General features: G+C 45.3%; 1 protein-coding gene across 1 annotated transcript in view; it reads left to right on the forward strand.

Moving 5' to 3' along the window:
• Positions 1-1,260: 1,260 nt before the first annotated feature.
• Positions 1,261-19,926, forward strand: part of LOC124606720 (BMP and activin membrane-bound inhibitor homolog) — a 269,434-nt gene continuing 250,768 nt past the window's right edge. Inside the window, exon 1 of the mRNA XM_047138750.1 lies at positions 1,261-1,437. Coding sequence (XP_046994706.1) covers positions 1,347-1,437 — 91 coding nt within the window. The 5' untranslated portion in view covers positions 1,261-1,346. The remainder of the gene's footprint in view (positions 1,438-19,926) is intronic.

The raw sequence follows: 19,926 nt of genomic DNA on the forward strand, positions 1-19,926 counted from the left end.
ATCTTCCTTTTTCCTGAGCTGTAGTCAGTGTGTAAAATTTGTTGTTGCAGGTCGGTTTCATGTGGATCATCATCAGACTGTTAAACTGTTATTTCTTGTAGCGCGATGTCGTCAGAAATTGCAATAAAAAGAACAGAGCACGTGCATAAAAAGTTCTCGGTTTACTTGCCGAGTCAAATTTGACTCAGGGATGACGGAGGTAGTCATCGAAAGCTCGGGATTTTATCCAAATTGGACGCGGCAAGTAAACCGAGAACTTTTTATGCAAGGACTCCGTCGCGAAAGACTTCGTAGTCAACAGAGCACGTGTTACTCATTCTGTGGAAGTTAAAACAAGATCTTTGGATTTTTATAATGAAGTCTGAATTTCTGTGTAATAAATTACTTGGAGGAAAATGTATAAAGTAATTTCGATGCGTCATCTTACCACCTCATTCCCGATCCTACTACTTCACCTTGACTACAGTAAGCACTTCCAATTGGGTGCAGGTTGCAGCAGTTACGCAGAGATGAAAGGCTTTTGCACAGGATAGACTAGCGCATCAAACCAGTCTTTGTGCTGAAGACGACAACAACGATCAATCAGTGCCCATGAGGCTTACGTTACGTTGCAAATATGTAAACAACACGTTCCTGGCTTGTGCGAGTCTTTTTTGCGTTTATCATGTTGAGTGAATAAAAACAGACGCTATGCGGCAACAGAAACGAAATGATAGGTCTTCTAAATGAAACACGTTAGGTTGAAATTGAAATTTTATTTTGTTGGTAATTATTCATTTACAATTGTGCCTTTATTTGCTAAATACGTAGCATGTCAAATACTTGCACTCATCTTCAGCGGATACAAAAAAAGATTAATCATGTATAATCCCTTTACGGCATCTTCTCATACTTTTTTTATGATCCTGGATAGACGGGAATGTAAACCGTAAGTTTATTAATCCTAAGAGGCTCGTGTGTCAGAGACCGACACAAGAGAGTCTATACTTTGTTTTGTATTACCTGAAGATAGAGCGTAGCCCCCCGAAACGCGAAGTGATTGATGAAGAAACAGCGGAGTGGCAGGTTTACGGCGTTTTATTCTCCATCGGCAAAAAACAGAAGGGACTCCCAAAGGGAGCCGAGTGCTCCAGGCGGTCGCCGGGACGCCCGGTGGGTCCCGGTCTCTAGAGCGCATGCGCGGCCGGGTGCTGTGGTGGGGGGCGAAACGCCGGCCGCAGCTGGAGCACGCGGCTGCATGAGCTCAGTCTGTTGTCGGCTGTGGGCATGAGCGGTCGCGCCGTGGAGAGACGCCCCGAGTGACACGCGAGACCGTGCGACGTGTTGAGTGGCGAAGCGACGCCGCCATGGGGGGCGTGCTCGGACGACGACGGCGCCTCTTGCTGATCCTGGCCACACACTTGCCGCTGCTGCTGTGCGCCGCCGCCTCCAACAGTGGTGAGTAGTCCCATCCTTTAACACGGCGTTGTTGTTAGTTCACGAAAAACGCCTTCTCACATAACGAGGCGAATGTACTCGTTGTGGCCATGGAAATGCATGTTATGAGGCTGTGAACCTGCTAAATGGCTCACCCAATCACAGGAAACATTGTTGGCAAATGTGTTTGGAAGCAAGATTTCTGCAGTGGATAGTTATTAACATTCAACTGATACGAAATACTCTGCTAGTACCAATCACACCACTGTTCATCTTAGGTTTTATTTCAATACATGACAGCTCGTTGCGAGCATTTTCTTTTGTCTTAATTTATCAAGGCGGACACACAGCGTCTTTGTTGTTTTCTACAGACATAGACACAGCTTAATACGAACTAAAAGTATGCAAACAAGTTGATGTGATAGACCGATGTCGTCCAGTGTCGTACAATTATTGGTCGTAGGTTGTGTTCCAAAAATGAACAGCACAGAGACAGAAGTGATGACAATGATTTTTCAGGACAATGCTCGAGCACGTACAGTGCAAGCTGTTACTGATTTGTTTGACTGATGGGGCTGCTAAGTGCTATATCACTCCCCTGACTTAAGCCCTCATAAGTTCAACTCGATTTATAAACCGAAGGAAACACTTCACGGTATTCGCTTCAGAACTGCTACAAATTTGTCGGGCAACAGATCGCGCCGCTCGAACTGTCAACACAACTGGCACTGCTAAGAGTATCCTACGACTTCCACATCGCCGGCAACGAGTTATACACGAGCTGGTGACTACTTTTAAGGTCAGTAAAACTCCGAAACACGTAGCTTTTTTGTACGAGCTGTAAATAAATAGTTGCCACTATTAAAGTTCCAACCCTCGTATTTCCTTTTTTGTGGATCGTAACGGCTCGTTAGTAATTCTTTGTTTGAAACTCTTCAAGATTAGAGTTTCTGATACACACAAAACTTCTAATTTCACTGGCCTGATAGTAATAAATATTGTTTTTTGGTGCATACAGGCTTCTTATTACAAAGATCCGATTCCATTACGAAGTTTGTGCACCACCATCACACAAGAAGTACTCTAAGCAAGGGAAACTCTAGCATTGATCGTGTAATTTTAAAACCTTTTCTTTTTTTTATTATTGGATATCGATTTCAATCAGAGTGATCACCTTCAGTGCAGCACATAATCGAGCGCAATATATCTTCAAATATGGGTATTTATCGTGAAGAACATGTCAACTAGCGGGTAAGATTCAAACTAAATCTTAAATCTCACTTGGTAGTTGGCAGGTTTTTCACGATGGATACCCATGTTCGAGCTTATATTTTGTGCATGATTATACGATTCCACTGGAGTTAGTGTTGCACTGAGGATGATTGCTCTATGATTGAAATTGATATGTAATAATAATAATGAAACGGTTTTAGAATTATACGACCAATGCTGGAGTTTCCCTTGTTTACAATCTCATTTCAAAGATCTTATTGCAACAACGCTCGGTTTATTGTGATTTCTACGTGTTTTGCAGTTATGGGTTTACCCATCCTCTGGCATTCCTTGTTCTTATTGAACTCTGTGGTTGCTTATAGGTGCAGTATATAATAGGCCGAGATAAATATTTTTGCAGGATTCACCCACGTAGCTTTCTGTCATTGTCACCAAGATACTTCTCGGACAAGATAGTATAGACATCAGAACGGATGTCATTATAATGACATTACCTATTGAGATTTGTAATGGAGATAATGCGTTTTATAGTCCAGTATCTGCAGAGTACAATCGAGACATCATGCCCGCGAACGAACTCACTTTGATGATGTTTTCCTTGGCCTCAGGAAGACATTTAATTCAGTTACGCTCTGCAACTCAGTGAAAGAAATACAAGCTCACCGAGTATCAGGCCAGATTTGTGACTAGATGTAGGACTTCCTTGCAGTTACACATCGCCCTTAACGGGACAAAATAGACGGATGTAAACGTAATTTCAGGAGTAAAATAAGAAAGCATGCTAGGACCATTCATATTCACAATAAGATCTAAATCATCTAGTGGATAACATCGAAAACTCCATGAGGCTGTTCGCAGATGATCTGGTCGTCTATAGGAAGGTAGCAATGCGAGAAGATTAGAGAATCGCAGGAAGACCAGGAGAAGATTGATTATTATTGCAGGGAGTGGCTGTAACGTATTCCACTACACCGGTGGCGACAAATCACTGTAAACAGTCACTATCGTAAATTACCTGTGAGTGACCATCAGGAGCGACCGGTATTGGAATGATCACACAAAATAAATTGCAGAAATAGCAGATTCCAGGCTGAAGTTCGATGGAAGCTTCTATGGAAATGTAATTCATCCACGAAAGAAGTTACACTCCTGGAAATGGAAAAAAGAACACATTGACACCGGTGTGTCAGACCCACCACACTTGCTCCGGACACTGCGAGAGGGCTGTACAAGCAATGATCACACGCACGGCACAGCGGACACACCAGGAACCGCGGTGTTGGCCGTCGAATGGCGCTAGCTGCGCAGCATTTGTGCACCGCCGCCGTCAGTGTCAGCCAGTTTGCCGTGGCATACGGAGCTCCATCGCAGTCTTTCACACTGGTAGCATGCCGCGACAGCGTGGACGTGAACCGTATGTGCAGTTGACGGACTTTGAGCGAGGGCGTATAGTGGGCATGCGGGAGGCCGGGTGGACGTACCGCCGAATTGCTCAACACGTGGGGCGTGAGGTGTCCACAGTACATCGATGTTGTCGCCAGTGGTCGGCGGAAGGTGCACGTGCCCGTCGACCTGGGACCGGACCGCAGCGACGCACGGATGCACGCCAAGACCGTAGGATCCTACGCAGTGCCGTAGGGGACCGCACCGCCACTTCCCAGCAAATTAGGGACACTGTTGCTCCTGGGGTATCGGCGAGGACCATTCGCAACCGTCTCCATGAAGCTGGGCTACGGTCCCGCACACCGTTAGGCCGTCTTCCGCTCACGCCCCAACATCGTGCAGCCCGCCTCCAGTGGTGTCGCGACAGGTGTGAATGGAGGGACGAATGGAGACGTGTCGTCTTCAGCGATGAGAGTCGCTTCTGCCTTGGTGCCAATGATGGTCGTATGCGTGTTTGGCGCCGTGCAGGTGAGCGCCACAACCAGGACTGCATACGACCGAGGCACACAGGGCCAACACCCGGCATCATGGTGTGGGGAGCGATCTCCTACACTGGCCGTACACCACTGGTGATCGTCGAGGGGACACTGAATAGTGCACGGTACATCCAAACCGTCATCGAACCCATCGTTCTACCATTCCTAGACCGGCAAGGGAACTTGCTGTTCCAACAGGACAATGCACGTCCGCATGTATCCCGTGCCAGCCAACGTGCTCTAGAAGGTGTAAGTCAACTACCCTGGCCAGCAAGATCTCCGGATCTGTCCCCCATTGAGCATGTTTGGGACCGGATGAAGCGTCGTCTCACGCGGTCTGCACGTCCAGCACGAACGCTGGTCCAACTGAGGCGCCAGGTGGAAATGGCATGGCAAGCCGTTCCACAGGACTGCATCCAGCATCTCTACGATCGTCTCCATGGGAGAATAGCAGCCTGCATTGCTGCGAAATGTGGATATACACTGTACTAGTGCCGACATTGTGCATGCTCTGTTGCCTGTGTCTATGTGCCTGTGGTTCTGTCAGTGTGATCATGTGATGTATCTGACCCCAGGAATGTGTCAATAAAGTTTCCCCTTCCTGGGACAATGAATTCACGGTGTTCTTATTTCAATTTCCAGGAGTGTATTTACGGAACACTTGTTCGACGGTTCTCGAGTATTGCTCATCGGTCTGGGATTCTTTCTCAGTTGGTTTAATAGACGACATAAACAAAGGGCGGCGCCTTTCGCCACGGAATCATTTAGACGGGGCAAGAGCATTACAAAGTTACTCAACAAACTCCTAAGGCAGACGCTTCAAGAGACGCGTTGTGCATCACAGAGAGCTTTACTATCAGGAAATTCCGAGACAGCACGTCCCGGGAAGCCTCGGGGAACGTTTTACTTTCTCCCATATACGTCTCGGAAGATAACCATACGGAAAGGATTGGAGAAATTAGAACTCATCCAGAGATTTACCATTCTTCCCACACGCCAGTCGCGAGTGGTACAGGGAAGGGGAGAAGCGGTAGTGGACCAGAGGTACCCTCCACCACACACCATAAGGTGCCTTGCACAGTCTACAACTTGTTGAACCGCTAGAGGAAATAACAAACGCGCAGAGCGATCTGTGAACTACATTTCTGTGGAGCGCATAGAAATTTGTGTTCGCCGGAAAATCAAACAGCAGGTGGCTCGGGCTGAGCAGCTGCGAGCCACGGACCCAGTTGCGAACAGCGAGCTCGCGAATAGCTAACAACCCGTTCGGCTGACAAATGTTCTCGTACCTTTAGAGGTACAACACCAGTTTGGTGGGAATGGAGTCAGCGCCGCACAGCTGAGAAATCGTCTTGGCGTTCGCCTTAATTAACATACAACTCTTCAGGAAATATGTCTCGCTACTATGAGACTTCGTTTGTCATTTATGATATGTTGACTTCTGACAGAATACGGAATATAGGTAAAAATGGTTTTGTCGTCTCTACTTTCTTAAATGTTCTCTAAAAAAATGAAAATGCTTCATATAGTTTTTGTTGCCTGTCTGAGACCCAAGATACTGGCGCCTCGAGATCTAAATCTCGTAACAGGTTTCAGAGTATTACGGAACTGTCATTGCCGTATGAGGAAGATGAAAATTTGAAAATTAACACTAAAGTGTTGTTATATTTTAGAGTAATTAAGTACAGGGTGTTTGACTAGCACAGGTAAAAAACAAAGCTGCCAGTAGAGGATAACCAAACAAGGTAACAACAATCGTAACAAACGTAGGTCCGGAGACCAACCCCATCACGACGTATACGCAGGAGTACAATCATGGCAGTGTAATAACACCGATGACTTCTAAGTGTACGTTTATTTCGAAACACCAAAAAGAGGTCTAAATTACAAAGTGATAAACTGCTCTCATATGATTTTATCATCATTTAGAGTATCTAAGTACTAGTGAACAGCGTTTTGACAAATTACCGGTCTTGGCTCGCCAATACTTTAGCGTGCCAGATCCACCGATTTGAGTCCGTTGGTCTTTTGTGTGGGGGCATTTAAACGCTGTGGTGTATTACAGCCCTGTTGATAATGTTTATGAACTCCAGGAACGCAATGTGGATGGTTGTCATTACGTTTGGAACACTCCTCGAATTTTTGAATATGGGCATCAACGAGGGAGACAAGATGTGACTTGCCGTCAGAGGAACAGGGCCATGTTGAACCCTCTTGTAATGTGTTTGTTCTCAAGTGCATATTTGCAGTTTGAATCCTCGGGGACTCTGTTATAATGTGTCAATAAAATTCTTCTGGACTGTTGATAGCACTGGCAATTGACCAGCGTTTTAGCCAGTATTGCATGTGGTGTTCTTCAGGGTTTTGTGCTGAGCTGACTTGTAAGGTGTTCATGTACTTGGTGGTAATACGTCGTATCAGGGAAGCCATTTGTTTCCGCACCCATGTTGTTAGAATTATTTCCTTATTTAATTCTCCCCTGTTCTCGCGTTTGGTTTAGAATCAAACACTCCATATAAAGGAGAAAGAAGCAGATGAAATATCAATAACAAACCCATACACTAGTGTGAAATTGCGACTTGACATACCCCGTAAAGCAGCCATATTACCAGGAAATGTCAGCGGATATTTTCCAATCGTGTTTGGGAAATAAGTCTACTCTTCGCACAACTTGTTTCATATTAGTAACTCTTTATTTATACTTGAAGATGGTTTCGTTGATGAAGCAGGTTGAACAGATGGCAGCGTGCGCTCTCGTATTGTTGCGAAGTGTTTTTGTTTCTCCCGGCCAAACCGGTTTTCTGGCATTTAGGGCTCATTCTCTGTGGATGCATTCGCGTGTACCTCGGAGACTTCTATTGTGGAGCAGTTTTCTAAAACAATGCCCCAACAGCGACGAGTCTCGTGAATGGAATGTCGAATCTAGTATCTTCAACGAACAAGACGCCCACAGGTTTCTAATTAAAGTGGGTAACATTACCAGCCTACGCGCGGATTACTATCAAGCCACCGAAATTGGTAGTGGCAGTACTCATGCTGTTTCAAGCGTACTCCGCGGTGGTTCCTTCCGAATACGCTAAAGTACTGTGAAAGCGCTTTGCCTGTAAACGACCATTGCGTTGTCGGACCTTGCGCCACAACGAGTGCAAAGATCACCTGACAGACCAGAGATTTTTGTCGAAAGGAATAAGCTCACACCCACGGTGAGAACCTCGTTCTATATTTGACGAGATCAGGCCGTCTGCAAGGCGCACGTGTATTTCGTAGTATCTAATTGCGTGTTTCTGTCCCATATGTCTGTCTTCAGTAAACAAATAGTCCCAGCATTCGTCTGGAAGTACACAACTTAAGAGATTGAAATGGACTGATAACGTTTGCGTGAGCTGAAAATTTAAATAAAATCTTTGACATGAAATTGCGTGACATTGACAATGAATTACTCTATCGCTTGGAAGTCAGTTCTATTAAAAAAAAAAAAAAAAAAAGTCAGAACATTTAACAGATTCAGAGCAATCCTCAGTAGCATACAAGTTAATAAGTTATACTTTCGAATTAGTTTTAAATGTACGAAAATAATGCCTTGGAACAATGTCATTACACGAGAAACACAAAATATTACAACCAATTTTAATAGTCACAATGAAAATCCATCGTGTATTTTAGAACTTGCGCACCAGGCCAGATTTTTTTTCTCAGATACGTAATTAATAGCTCAATTAGTGAAGGAATCTCAGGATGAATATCAGTAATCGGTTTCCAGGTAATTAAACGGTACTTCTGGCCTTTTTCATCCTGAGATTTCTTCACGCTTAATTGTATTTGAGAGATACGCAAGCTTTGCAGGATGGCATAATTTTGCTGAGACATTGGATGTGGTTTACAAAAACACAGGTCCAACGTGTGGAGGCACAATATGTGTCAGTTATCTCAAAACAGTTCAGAAAATATTTTCAGAATTTTAGTAGTGCCACACAGTCGCAGGCACGGTACAATACGTTTTTCAATATGCACCAGGTTTAGGATTCTCTATATTACCAAGAATGAAGTCCTCAGATTAGAAAGATCATAAAATAGGGATGTACTTTCAGCTTAATCTGTATATCGAAGGACCAATGACGGAAATATAACAATTCAGGAGTGGGAGTAACATTCCCAGTGAAAGGATATCAGTGATAAAATATGCTGATGATATTGCTACCCTCAGTGGAAACGAGGAAGAGTTGTAGCATCTGTTCAATGGAATGACCAGTCTAATGAGAATACACTATGAATTGAGAGTAAAAGACAAGTACTGGAGCGTCTGAGATGTGGTATTATAGAAGGATGCTGGAAATTAGACAGACTGATTAGATAGGAAATTAGGAGAGGGACATGTGGAAAATGTTGACAAGAAGAAGATGGGCCAGGGTGGTAAGATATGTGTTAAGACATGAAGGAAAGATTTCCATGGTACTGAAGGGGGCTGTAAAGGGTAAAACTGTTGGGGAGGACACACACGGAGACATATTCAACAAATAATTGAGGTTGCTGGGCGCATGTGTTACTCTGAGATTAAGAGGCTGCACAGGGAAGGAATCTATAGCTGTATGCACCAGACCGTTCAGTAGACTCACGAAAACAAAGAAGGGTTTGTCAAACAAGCGAGGAGACTTACCAACAAGGTTGGTCAAATTTATCATCACTTTTAAAGCAGATGTCACGCTGTACGAAATGTTTTGAGACTAATTACCGGGTGATCAAAAAGTCAGTATAAATTTGAAAACTTAATAAACCACGGAATAATGTAGATAGAGAGGTAAAAATTGACACACATGCTTGGAATGACAAACAAAAAAAAAAAACAAAAAAAACAAAGTATTGCTAGACGCGTGAAAGATCTCTTGCGCGCGTCGTTTCGTGATGATCGTGTGCTCAGCCGCCACTTTCGTCATGCTTGGCCTCCCAGGTCCCCAGACCTCAGTCCGTGGGATTATTGGCTTTGGGGTTACCTGAAGTCCCAAGTGTATCGTGATCGACCGACATTTCTAGGGATGCTGAAAGACAACTGTTGGGTTGGCAGAAGAGCCAACACCGTGTTACTAGAGGAGGCCGAAATGCACGCGTTTTAGCTCACACAGGCTGGCGTGAGGAGGGAAGAACTATACTGACGTGAGGTCTGGAACATGACAAGGAATGAGAATTCAGAAAGCGGGCGAAATAAGTTTGATACTTAACTTTAATCCATTAATGATAAACATCGCTCTTGACGGTACATGATTCACAATATTATCTGTTCAGATTATAGTAACTGAATATGGCGCCTTGCTAGGTCGTAGCAAATGACGTAGCTGAAGGCTAAGCTAAACTCTCGTCTCGGCTGATGAGAACGGATGTAGACAGTGAACCATCGCTAGCAAAGTCGGCTGTACAACTGGGGCGAGTGCTAGTGAGTCTCTCTAGACTAGACCTGCCGTGTGGCACCGCTCGGTCTGCAATCACTGATAGTGGTGACACGCGGGTCCGACGTATACTAACGGACCGCGGCCGATTTAAAGGCTACCACCTAGCAAGTGTGGTGTCTGGCGGTGACACCACAACAACATCCGACGCCAATGCCTCACCATAACTCCGGACATGCTTTACAGTGCTGTTCACAACATTATTCCTCGACTACGGCTATTGTTGAGGAATTATGGTGGACATATTGAGCATTTCCTGTAAAGAACATCATCTTTGCTTTGTCTTACTTTGTTATGCTAATTATTGCTATTCTGATCAGATGAAGCGCCATCTGTCGGACATTTTTGAACGTTTGTATTTTTTTAGTCTAATAAAACCCCATGTCATTCCAAGCATGTGTGTCAATTTGTACCTCTCTATCTACATTATTCCGTGATTTATTCAGTTTTCAAATTTATACTGACTTTTTGATCACCCGGTATATTGAGGCTAAAGTTTTTCTGTCCGTGTTTGCTTACAAATAGAATGTTTTGAGAGCAAAATACAGTCCTGAAAATAGAAACAGAAATGGTGTTTTGCACAAGGTGGACCTTCTCCAAAAACAAAACCGTTTTGACACTGGTGGGAATGACTACCAACGCAGACAAAGCGTTTCTTGAATTGACTTTAGCACTGTGTGCAAAGAAGAAAAACAAAACAATACGCTGGGCCAGCTTGTGATTGAAATCGAGAGATATACACAACCATGAAAATCTGCTAAAGGAAATATTACATTCAGAACCTAATGATTGCATCAATTTTCTCCGAATGCACAGCCAAACTCTTAATGACTTGTTAGAATTACTTTTCACTCACACCGAAAAAGAAGGCACACTTCAGCGGAAATCTGCTATCCCTTACGTGATCCTCTGCTCAAAGGTCATTAACCACGACGTGGAAACACGTGGGACCCCAGACCTCAATCCCCTAGACTTTGTTATGGGGACACTTGAAGGAATTAGTCTACGCCGTGGCAATCAGCGATGTGCGGACATTACAGTGTCGCGTTTTCAGTGCTATCCAGCAGGAACGACGACGACCAGACGTACCTGAAAGGGTGCATCATTCCTTACGCCGTGGGGGACGGAAGGGTGCAAAAAAAAAGAAAAAAAAAAGGCTCTGAGCACTATGGGACTTAACTTCTGAGGTCATCAGTCCTCTAGAACTTAGAAATACTTAAGCCTAACTAACCTAAGGACATCACACACATCCATGCCCGGGGCAGGATTCGTACCTGCGACCGTAGCGGTCGCGCGGTTCCAGACTGCAGCGCCTAGGACCGCTCGGCCACTCCGACTGGCGGAAGTGTGCACTGTCATGAATGGACACCACATTGAACTCCTCCTGCAAACACGTGTTTATCGCTGAAAGTATGCATTCCGAGACCCATCTTTAATAAACTCATTTTTCTTGTTTCGATGAGTACTACCACCTTTCAAAGTATTCGGCCTTTTTTTTAGAACATCCTGTATACATCGTCCGTGGAAGAACCGGGTATTTTCGATTTTTATTTTTCATTTCATCGCTCTCTCGCTTTTATGTTGTGCGCAAAATATTGATTTTCTTTCTAACGTCTTTCTGCATAATATACGACTGTTAGAAATGCAACACTTCCGCCATTTTGGTAATTACTAGTGCTCTTTTATTTTTATCGTTGATCACGAAACAGAGATAAATCATAACTTTTTTTGTGAAATCTTATGGGACTTAACTGCTAAGGTCATCAGTCCCTAAGCTTACACACTACTTAACCTAAATTATTAAATTATCATAAGGACAAACACACACATCCATGCCCGAGGGAGGACTCGAACCTCTGCCAGGACCAGCCGCACAGTCCAAAATCGTAACTCTTTCTCGCTAAATATGCGCAGCGGAACATTAACACAAACAATGTCCACCTTGTCAAATCTTGCGTCAATCAGAACTTCTCTCGAACACGTCAAACGCGGTTTATGTTTGACAAACACGCAAAAAAAAAAAAAAAAAAAAAAAAAGACGCCTACTGCCAAATAATTTGACAAACTGGTGAACTTTGACAGACTGTGTACTCTTTTACAAGGGCGTTAGAATTTCGGGACCCCTTGTCTCTCCAATATGCGCTCGAGCTTTTAGGGCTCCTTACTTGTGTACCCTCTCCTCTACCCCAGCCAAGTGCAGTGCAACGGCCCGCTAGACGTGAGTGGGAACTGACTCATTATCCGGCGCGGAGCGGCGCCACGTCTCGCGGCAGAACAAAAGAATGGCGCCGGAAGTTGTCCGCGGCGCAGTGGCGCCTCGGATGTGCGTGGCCGGAAGTCGGACCACCTGCTGCTGGCCGGCGCCGGCCAATCGCCAGCACACATCATCTCTGGCGCCCGCCCCTGACCCCTCATTATGTCTGGCTAGAACAAGAATAATGAGGCAACGTGGGAAGTCTACCACCCTCTGGGTTAGTCAGGTGTGCATAGAACGACATTTTGTTTCTGTTATATTGGCTACAGATACGCTTCCTTTCTCTTAATTAATTCCAAAGACAAGGTAAAAGGCCTATAATAACCGATTCACCAATTAATGTGTTAGACACGGTTGTTGTCCGTCCTCTGTCTTCTCCATCCGGTACTTGAGGATACTGGTGTAGTTGGGGAAAGCAAAATTTCAATCAGGTATTCATATGTAACAATATAAAGCCGGTTAGCACCTTATTTTGGTGATGAGGAAAAACGTGATAGTAACAATGGATGTGTGGAAAAGAAAGTGGGAAGTTCAATGACGTTAGGAGCGTAATAGAAAACAGTGGGAGGAGTGAAAAGGACATTAGTGGAACGTGAGTTCCTGCCTGGTTTGGAGTAAGGATTTACCACTAAGAAGCAAACCAAGTGTTATAGCGAGTATATTGCACAGCAAACGCTGGTAAACAGGATACAGGCTTGCGAGATGTAATTTAAAGCCGCGCGGGATTAGCCGAGCGGTCTCAGGCACTGCAGTCATGGACTGTGCTGCTGGCCCCGGCGGAGGTTCGAGTTCTCCCTCTGGCATGGCTGTGTGTGTTTGTCCTTAGGATAATTTAGGTTAAGTAGTGTGTAAACTTAGAACTACTTAAACCTAACTGACCTAAGGACAACACACACATCCATGCCCGAGGCAGGATTCGAACCTGCGTCGTAGCGGTCGCGCGGCTCCAGACTGTAGTGCCTAGAAACGCTTGGCCACAGCGGCCGGCTAGGATCGTTTTCTCTGAAGTTTAGGTAGATATTCGAAGTTTCGTTTTTGCAATGTGTAGCTGGACTCAGCCCAAACAAATACTATTCATCACGTCTCTCATGCGACACCAGACGGAAGCATCAGTTTTTTTTTCCATTACGAACAAAATGGTTTTTAAAGCAGAATTTTACATTGTCATTAGTCTAGTGTGATATTCGTTTTGTCGATATTTATTAACAGGGACATTAAAACGAATGTGTTGTGACTTGGCAAGACAGCCAAGCCACTATGACGGGAAGCCGAAAGGCACGCGTTAAAGCTCACGCAGGATGGCGTGAGGCCTGGAACAGGACAATATCTTGAGACTAGCAAAAAAGGTACGTAGCTTCTGGAATACTTAACTTTAATCCATAATTGGTGAACATCGGTCTGACGGTACATGCATCACAATATAAATAGCAATTGATAATGGCGCCTTGCTAGGTCGTAGCAAATGACGTAGCTGAAGGCTATGCTAACTATCGTCTCGGCAAATGAGAGCGTAATTTGTCAGTGAACCATCTCTAGCAATGTCGGCTGTACAACTGGGGCGAGTGCTAGGACGTCTCTCTAGACCTGCCGTGTGGCGGCGCTCGGTCTGCAATCACTGACAGAGGCGACACGCGGGTCCGACGTATACTAACGGACCGCAGCCGATTTAAAGGCTACCACCTAGCAAGTGTGGTGTCTGACGGTGACACCACAGAATGAATAACCAACGACTCTCGCTTCGCCGTGGTCTGCACTACTGCAACCGTAATGCAGCACCACTGCTCAATCGCTGTTGGAGAACTGGTTATTCTCCGTGTTTTACCGTCCATGTTAACACATATCTATGAAACGAATATCGCACTATACTAAGTTGGGACCGCTCTATACATCGGGCACGTAAAATGCAGCTTTAAAATTATTTTTATTGTTACAGGAAACAAATTGACGCTTTCTGTCGACACGGAGCGTCGCATGAAGGCGTGATGAACCTTATTTATTTGGGAAGATTCCACCTCAACACAGCGGAAACGAAATTGGGGTCTGCTGAAACATCAGGGAAAACGTGCTTGACAGCTCTCAGGAAGGAAACCTAGGATACTCAGCACGTCCCTGCACATTACGTGGTGCGGGATATTTGGTCCCAGTGCCAGCGATTTTCTGTCCTGTTGCGTTCGCGTGTTGAGTGAGGGAAAAGTGACAGCCTACAGACAGACAGGCGGATCACCATCGACAGTCTCGTATGCCCCCACTTCAAAAATGGTTCAAATGGCTCTGAGCACTATGGGACTTAACTTCTAACGACATCAGTCCCCTAGAACTTAGAACTACTTAAACCTAACTAACCTAAGGACATCACACACATCCATGCCCGAGGCAGCATTCGAACCTGCGACCGTAGCCGTCGTGCGGTTCCAGACTAACGCGCCTAGAACCGCTCGGCCAACTCGGCCGGCGCCCCCACTTCATGAGACACTGCGGAGAGGTTTGACATTAATCCAGGACATTGGTACAAGGTCTGTTGGTCAGGAACTTTACGCCATCACCTCTCCTACTCGTTGCCGTCCAAATAGTGGCAGTGTAAATTGCATCCGCCACCAGGATTCGAACCGGCTTAGCTCCGAGTGCTACCGCACAGGCCTGTGGTGACGGCTAGCCACACACCGTACGGTAGCTCGTGGAGTGAAGACGCAGAAGAGAGTCAGTCTCAGAACAAACCGCGTCTCGATTCCGGCTGATAATGACCAATCTAGAGTATTATGACTGTAGAGTGTAGGTATCGCGTGCGTAGATCATTTGTCGATTGGACTCACGATTATAGCCGTGTGACATGTGCGCCGCGTAACTACACGGGAACAAACGCGTGACGATAGCAGCGGGGCCGCATGTGGAGAGAACTGTTTGTTGTTCGGGGCCGTCATAAAAACAAACAGACGCGGAGAGGATCCTCTGGGGCAGCGTTCAGCTGTGGCCCGGCCGCCCGCAGGTGGCTGGCGCAGAGTGCGTGGCGTCTGATTTACAGACCAGGTCGGCCGGCGGTATGCGACCGCCTGCTAGATGCCCGGACAGATATCGCGGCCGCCGAAAACAATTCACTCGCCCGGCCCGCTACACGGCCAGCGCCCTAGCCGACGGCCACGAGCCCCGCCCACCCTTTGCGAATTTGATAGCAGTTACTTAACTCCTACGTCGTGCTGTGTTGTTAGCTCTTCCCTTCACTTACGCCACTGACCCAGTTCCTCCACTCCCCAACAGTGCAACAGGACGCAACAGTTGGGCGGGAACAAGACAGAGATATGCGATTGTGGAACATTGAAAGCGCGGTACTACCCGATCACGCTGTTACTGCACTTGGCCTTTATCGGAACTGGTGATGACGTTACAGTAAACAGGTCTAGTAGAGACTACAAAAAAAAAAACGCGCCATGCTGTCAAAGTTTTCAGGTCAGCCACCGAGCGAGGTGGCGCAGTGGTAGCACACTGGACTCGCATTCGGGAGGACGACGGTTCAATCCCGCGTCCGGCCATCCCGATTTATATTTTCCGTGATTTCCCTAAATCGCTACAGGTAAATGCCGGGATGGTTCCCTTGAAAGGCCACTGTCGACTTCCTCCCCCTTCCTTCCCGAATACCGAGTGAGGTGGCGCAGTGGTTAGACACTGGACTCGCATTCGGGAGGACGACGGTTCAATCCCGCGTCCGGCCATCCTGATTTAGGTTTTCCGTGGTTTCCCTAAATCGCTCCAGGCAAATGCCGGGATGGTTCCTTTCAAAGGGCACGGCCGACTTCCTTCCCCGTCGTTCCCTAATCCGATGGGACCGATGACCTCGCTGTCTGGTCTCCTTCCCCCAAAAACCACCAACACCTTCCCTAATCCGATAGGACCGATAATCTTGCTGTTTGGTCCCCACCTCCAAATCAATCAGTCAATCAAAATAGGATTTTCCGGTGCTCATATCTCGGGTTCTGTTGGTGATATAAAGGTAAGGTCAAGTGTTGTGGGTGTCCACCAGAGGGATCGTCTTAGTATCACTACGCTACAGTACAGGATAAAAGTATGAATATTACCCACTCCCTCCCGCTTAGACAAATGGATCAAGTCGGCTGGTTCTTTGAGTTTGATGTAGTCTACGGTGGGCTTGATGGGGCCATTAATTCATTGGCAGTTCCTCGAAAAACGCCATAAGAGTTTTCTCACTAAATTTTCACGTTACCGGCAAACCAAAACCAAGCTGAGGATCCCAAGACGGATATGCACAGCAAAGGGCTGAAATTTTTACGATATATTCGTAAGATCCAGATAGATTTTCTTGATATATTTATCCTTTTCCGTGATTCAGAGGGTCAAAGTTAACCTACTTCCACAAGCGAAATTCGGAATGAGGCGATATCTTAATAATAAACAACCACAGCAAATTGCTCAAATCTTGACGCTACGTTCTCTAGGCATTTTTGTAGAAGAACCATCTCCTCGTTTTCAAAAATGTTTATCCATTATCGAGAAACAACCCAAAAACTTGTTTTTTGCATACCAAAACCCATTCGCAGATTCCGAGACGACTGTGCGCAGCAAGTGGCTGTAATTTATACGAAGTAGCTCTAATATCCCGATCTTGAAAAAAACTTCAAAAATTTCTTCATATCTTTACCCGTTTACGAGATACAGAAGTTTGAAGTTACTCTACCTGTACACGTAAAATACGCACATAATATCCGGAGTGAGGCGAAAGAGTAATTTATAAAGTGACATAGCACAGAGAAATATGATGTAAAGTGTCCCCGTTGTCATCTAGGGACCACATGATGTAGTACAAAGCACATCCGAAATTTTATTACACGTAAAATTCGGTCTGAGGTGCAGAATTACTTTTACCTTACTTCTGTTTCACAAAAGTAAACTATCTGAAGTTTACTGACCAATACATTTCTTTTCATGTAAGTCACATGCCATGCTGCAGCAAGGAAAAGAAGGGAATCAGCGGAGAAATCCTCCTACAGGAGCACAAAAAACGTGAATATGTTCCTCTTTATTTAAAAGACTCTCACTGAAGAGTGGGATAGCAGTAGCCTCATTCTGCCTTCCTCAGCAACTTTAAAAAGTTTCCCCAAAAATTTGCCTTGCGGACAAATTCACGCTTTTTCAAGCTGAGAGAGAATAAGACCGTAGCAATGGCAAAGAGATGGAAAATAATAAATAGTGGAAGGTAGTAGACAGCAGTTGTGCTATAGGAAGAGCAAAGGAGACAACGGTAGTGTGAGAGGAAGATAGAAACACAGTGGCTGTAGAACATAGTTGACAGAGACGGAACAGTGGTGGGGTGAAGGTGACTGCCCGGGGGGGGGGGGGGGGGGGGGGGAAGGAATGAAAAGAAAGAGAAAGTGGCAGTAGAAGAGAACCACTGAAATGTGAGATAGCAAAAGGGAGGCAGTGATAGTAAAGGGGGGATACTGCAGTAGTACGGCGGAACGAAGGGGACTGTGGCTGTGACGTAGGAGACAATGACAGAGAGACACAAAGAGATATTGGCAATGGGTTGGTTGAACGAGTGACTGAGAAAGGGCAACTGTAAGTGGATGGGTGTGAGCGACTTAGATCGATGAACTAGTGGGTATGAGCTTGTGGGAGTTTGAAGTAAGTTGCTAGTTTAAAAGAGCCCGAACATCTTCTCATGCCAGAAGTTTTGGGATGATTTTTAAAGGTGCTGAGGAAGACAGAATGAGACGGCTGGTATCCCACTTTTCAGTCAGAGTCTTTTAAAGAAACAGGAACACATTCCCAGTTTTTGTGCTCCGACAGTAGCATGTTTTCGCTGGTAGGCCTAACGTTGTGGTCGGCAAGTAGAACCTCCAAATAGTCACGCATAGAGACCTGATATTGTTTGTTTATGCTAACTCCGATCAAATAATCGAATCAGTCACAGCTATCAGATGTCTGGCTTTATCCATCTGGACAGTTTTAAGTTGGAGCAAACATCTAAACATACGTGGCAATCAGTCAATTAGAATGGAACTAACTGAGCTTTGCTCCACTTAAAACTACTTTAGTCTTTCCTTCTCTGCAGTATAATATGTAAATCGAACAAGCAGCCGTCTGAAATGGCCGAACGGTTCTAGACGCTACAGTCTGGAACCGCGCGACCGCTACGGTCGCTGGTTCGAATCCTGCCTCAGGTATGGATGTGTGTGATGTCCTTAGCTTAGTTAGGTTTAAGTAGGTCTAAGTTCTAGGGGACTGATGATCTCAGACGTTAAGTCCCATAGTGCTCAGAGACATTTGAACCATTTTTTCGAACAAGCAATGAAATATACTGTTGTATCACCAATTAGCGTCAAACACAAATCTGGCATAAAGAGAATCCGGTACCACCGAAAGTAGTTGCTGTTATTGATGTCGCTTGCTTACGAGCAGCAATTATAAAGCCTCGGCACAGGGCCTAGAGCCGCTCGGCCACAGCGGCCGGCACCACAAGAGGTATAAACGATCTTAGGCCTCATTTCGTTATATGATTAGCCTATTACTTAAAAGCTCTTTACGTCGAGCAGGACTCACTAAAGCTACCCACTGACGAAGACACAAAGGCGCCGAAGCATATTTGGGTGTTTATAAACAACAGTTGTTTGTATAAAAGGCGGACCTGAAATTCAGTAAATTTTTTCTACAAACACGGCTGCTGTTAAAGCTTCAACAACAAAGTTCTGGATAACGTTTATGAAGACATTAGGGGATCACTTTCATCGTACTAGAGACATCCGTCGAGGGCAAAAAAGTTGGAGGAAAAAACTGTTATTGGAACATGTGCAACAGGTAGTTTAGGAAGTTGGGTGTAAGTACAAGAGAAGTAGATGATACGGAAACTGAACAAAGGCGGGGCAGAGTTTGTCTGCAAGACGGAATTATATCGAGGTCAGGGGCACTATGGGCTGCGGAGAGAGGGAATATCACAAAGTGACAGAAGAAAAGGTTATTACGCGAGATGAAGATGAAATGGGAGATATGATACTGCGTGAAGAGTTTGACAGAGCACTGAAAGACGTAAGTCGAAACAAGGCCCCGGGAGTAGACAACATTCCATTAGAACTACTGACAGCCTTGGAAGAGCCAGTCCTGACAAAACTCTACCACCTGGTGAGCAAGATGTATGAGACAGGCGAAATACCCTCAGACTTCAAGAAGAATATAATAATTACAATCCCAAAGAAAGCAGGTGTTGACAGATGTGAAAATTACCGAACTATCAGTTTAATAAGTCACAGCTGCAAAATACTATCACGAATTCTTTGCAGACGAATGCAAAAACTGGTAGAAGCCGACCTCGGAGAAGATCAGTTTGGATTCCGTAGAAATGTTGGAACACGTGAGGCAATACTGACGCTACGACTTATCTCAGAAGAAAGATTAAGGAAAGGCAAACCTACGTTTCTAGCATTTGTAGACTTAGAGAAAACTTTTGACAATGTTGATTGGTATACTCTCTTTCAAATTCTGAAGGTGGGAGGGGTAAAATACAGGGAGCGAAAGGCTATTTACAATTTGTACAGAAAGCAGATGGCAGTTATAAGAGTCGAGGGACATGTAAGGGAAGCAGCGGTTGGTAAGGGAGTGAGACAGGGTTGTAGCCTCTCCCCGATGCTATTCAATCTGTATATTGAGCAAGCAGTAACAAAAG

This window comes from Schistocerca americana, chromosome 3, assembly GCF_021461395.2.
Source record: "Schistocerca americana isolate TAMUIC-IGC-003095 chromosome 3, iqSchAmer2.1, whole genome shotgun sequence".
Lineage (NCBI taxonomy): Eukaryota > Metazoa > Arthropoda > Insecta > Orthoptera > Acrididae > Schistocerca > Schistocerca americana.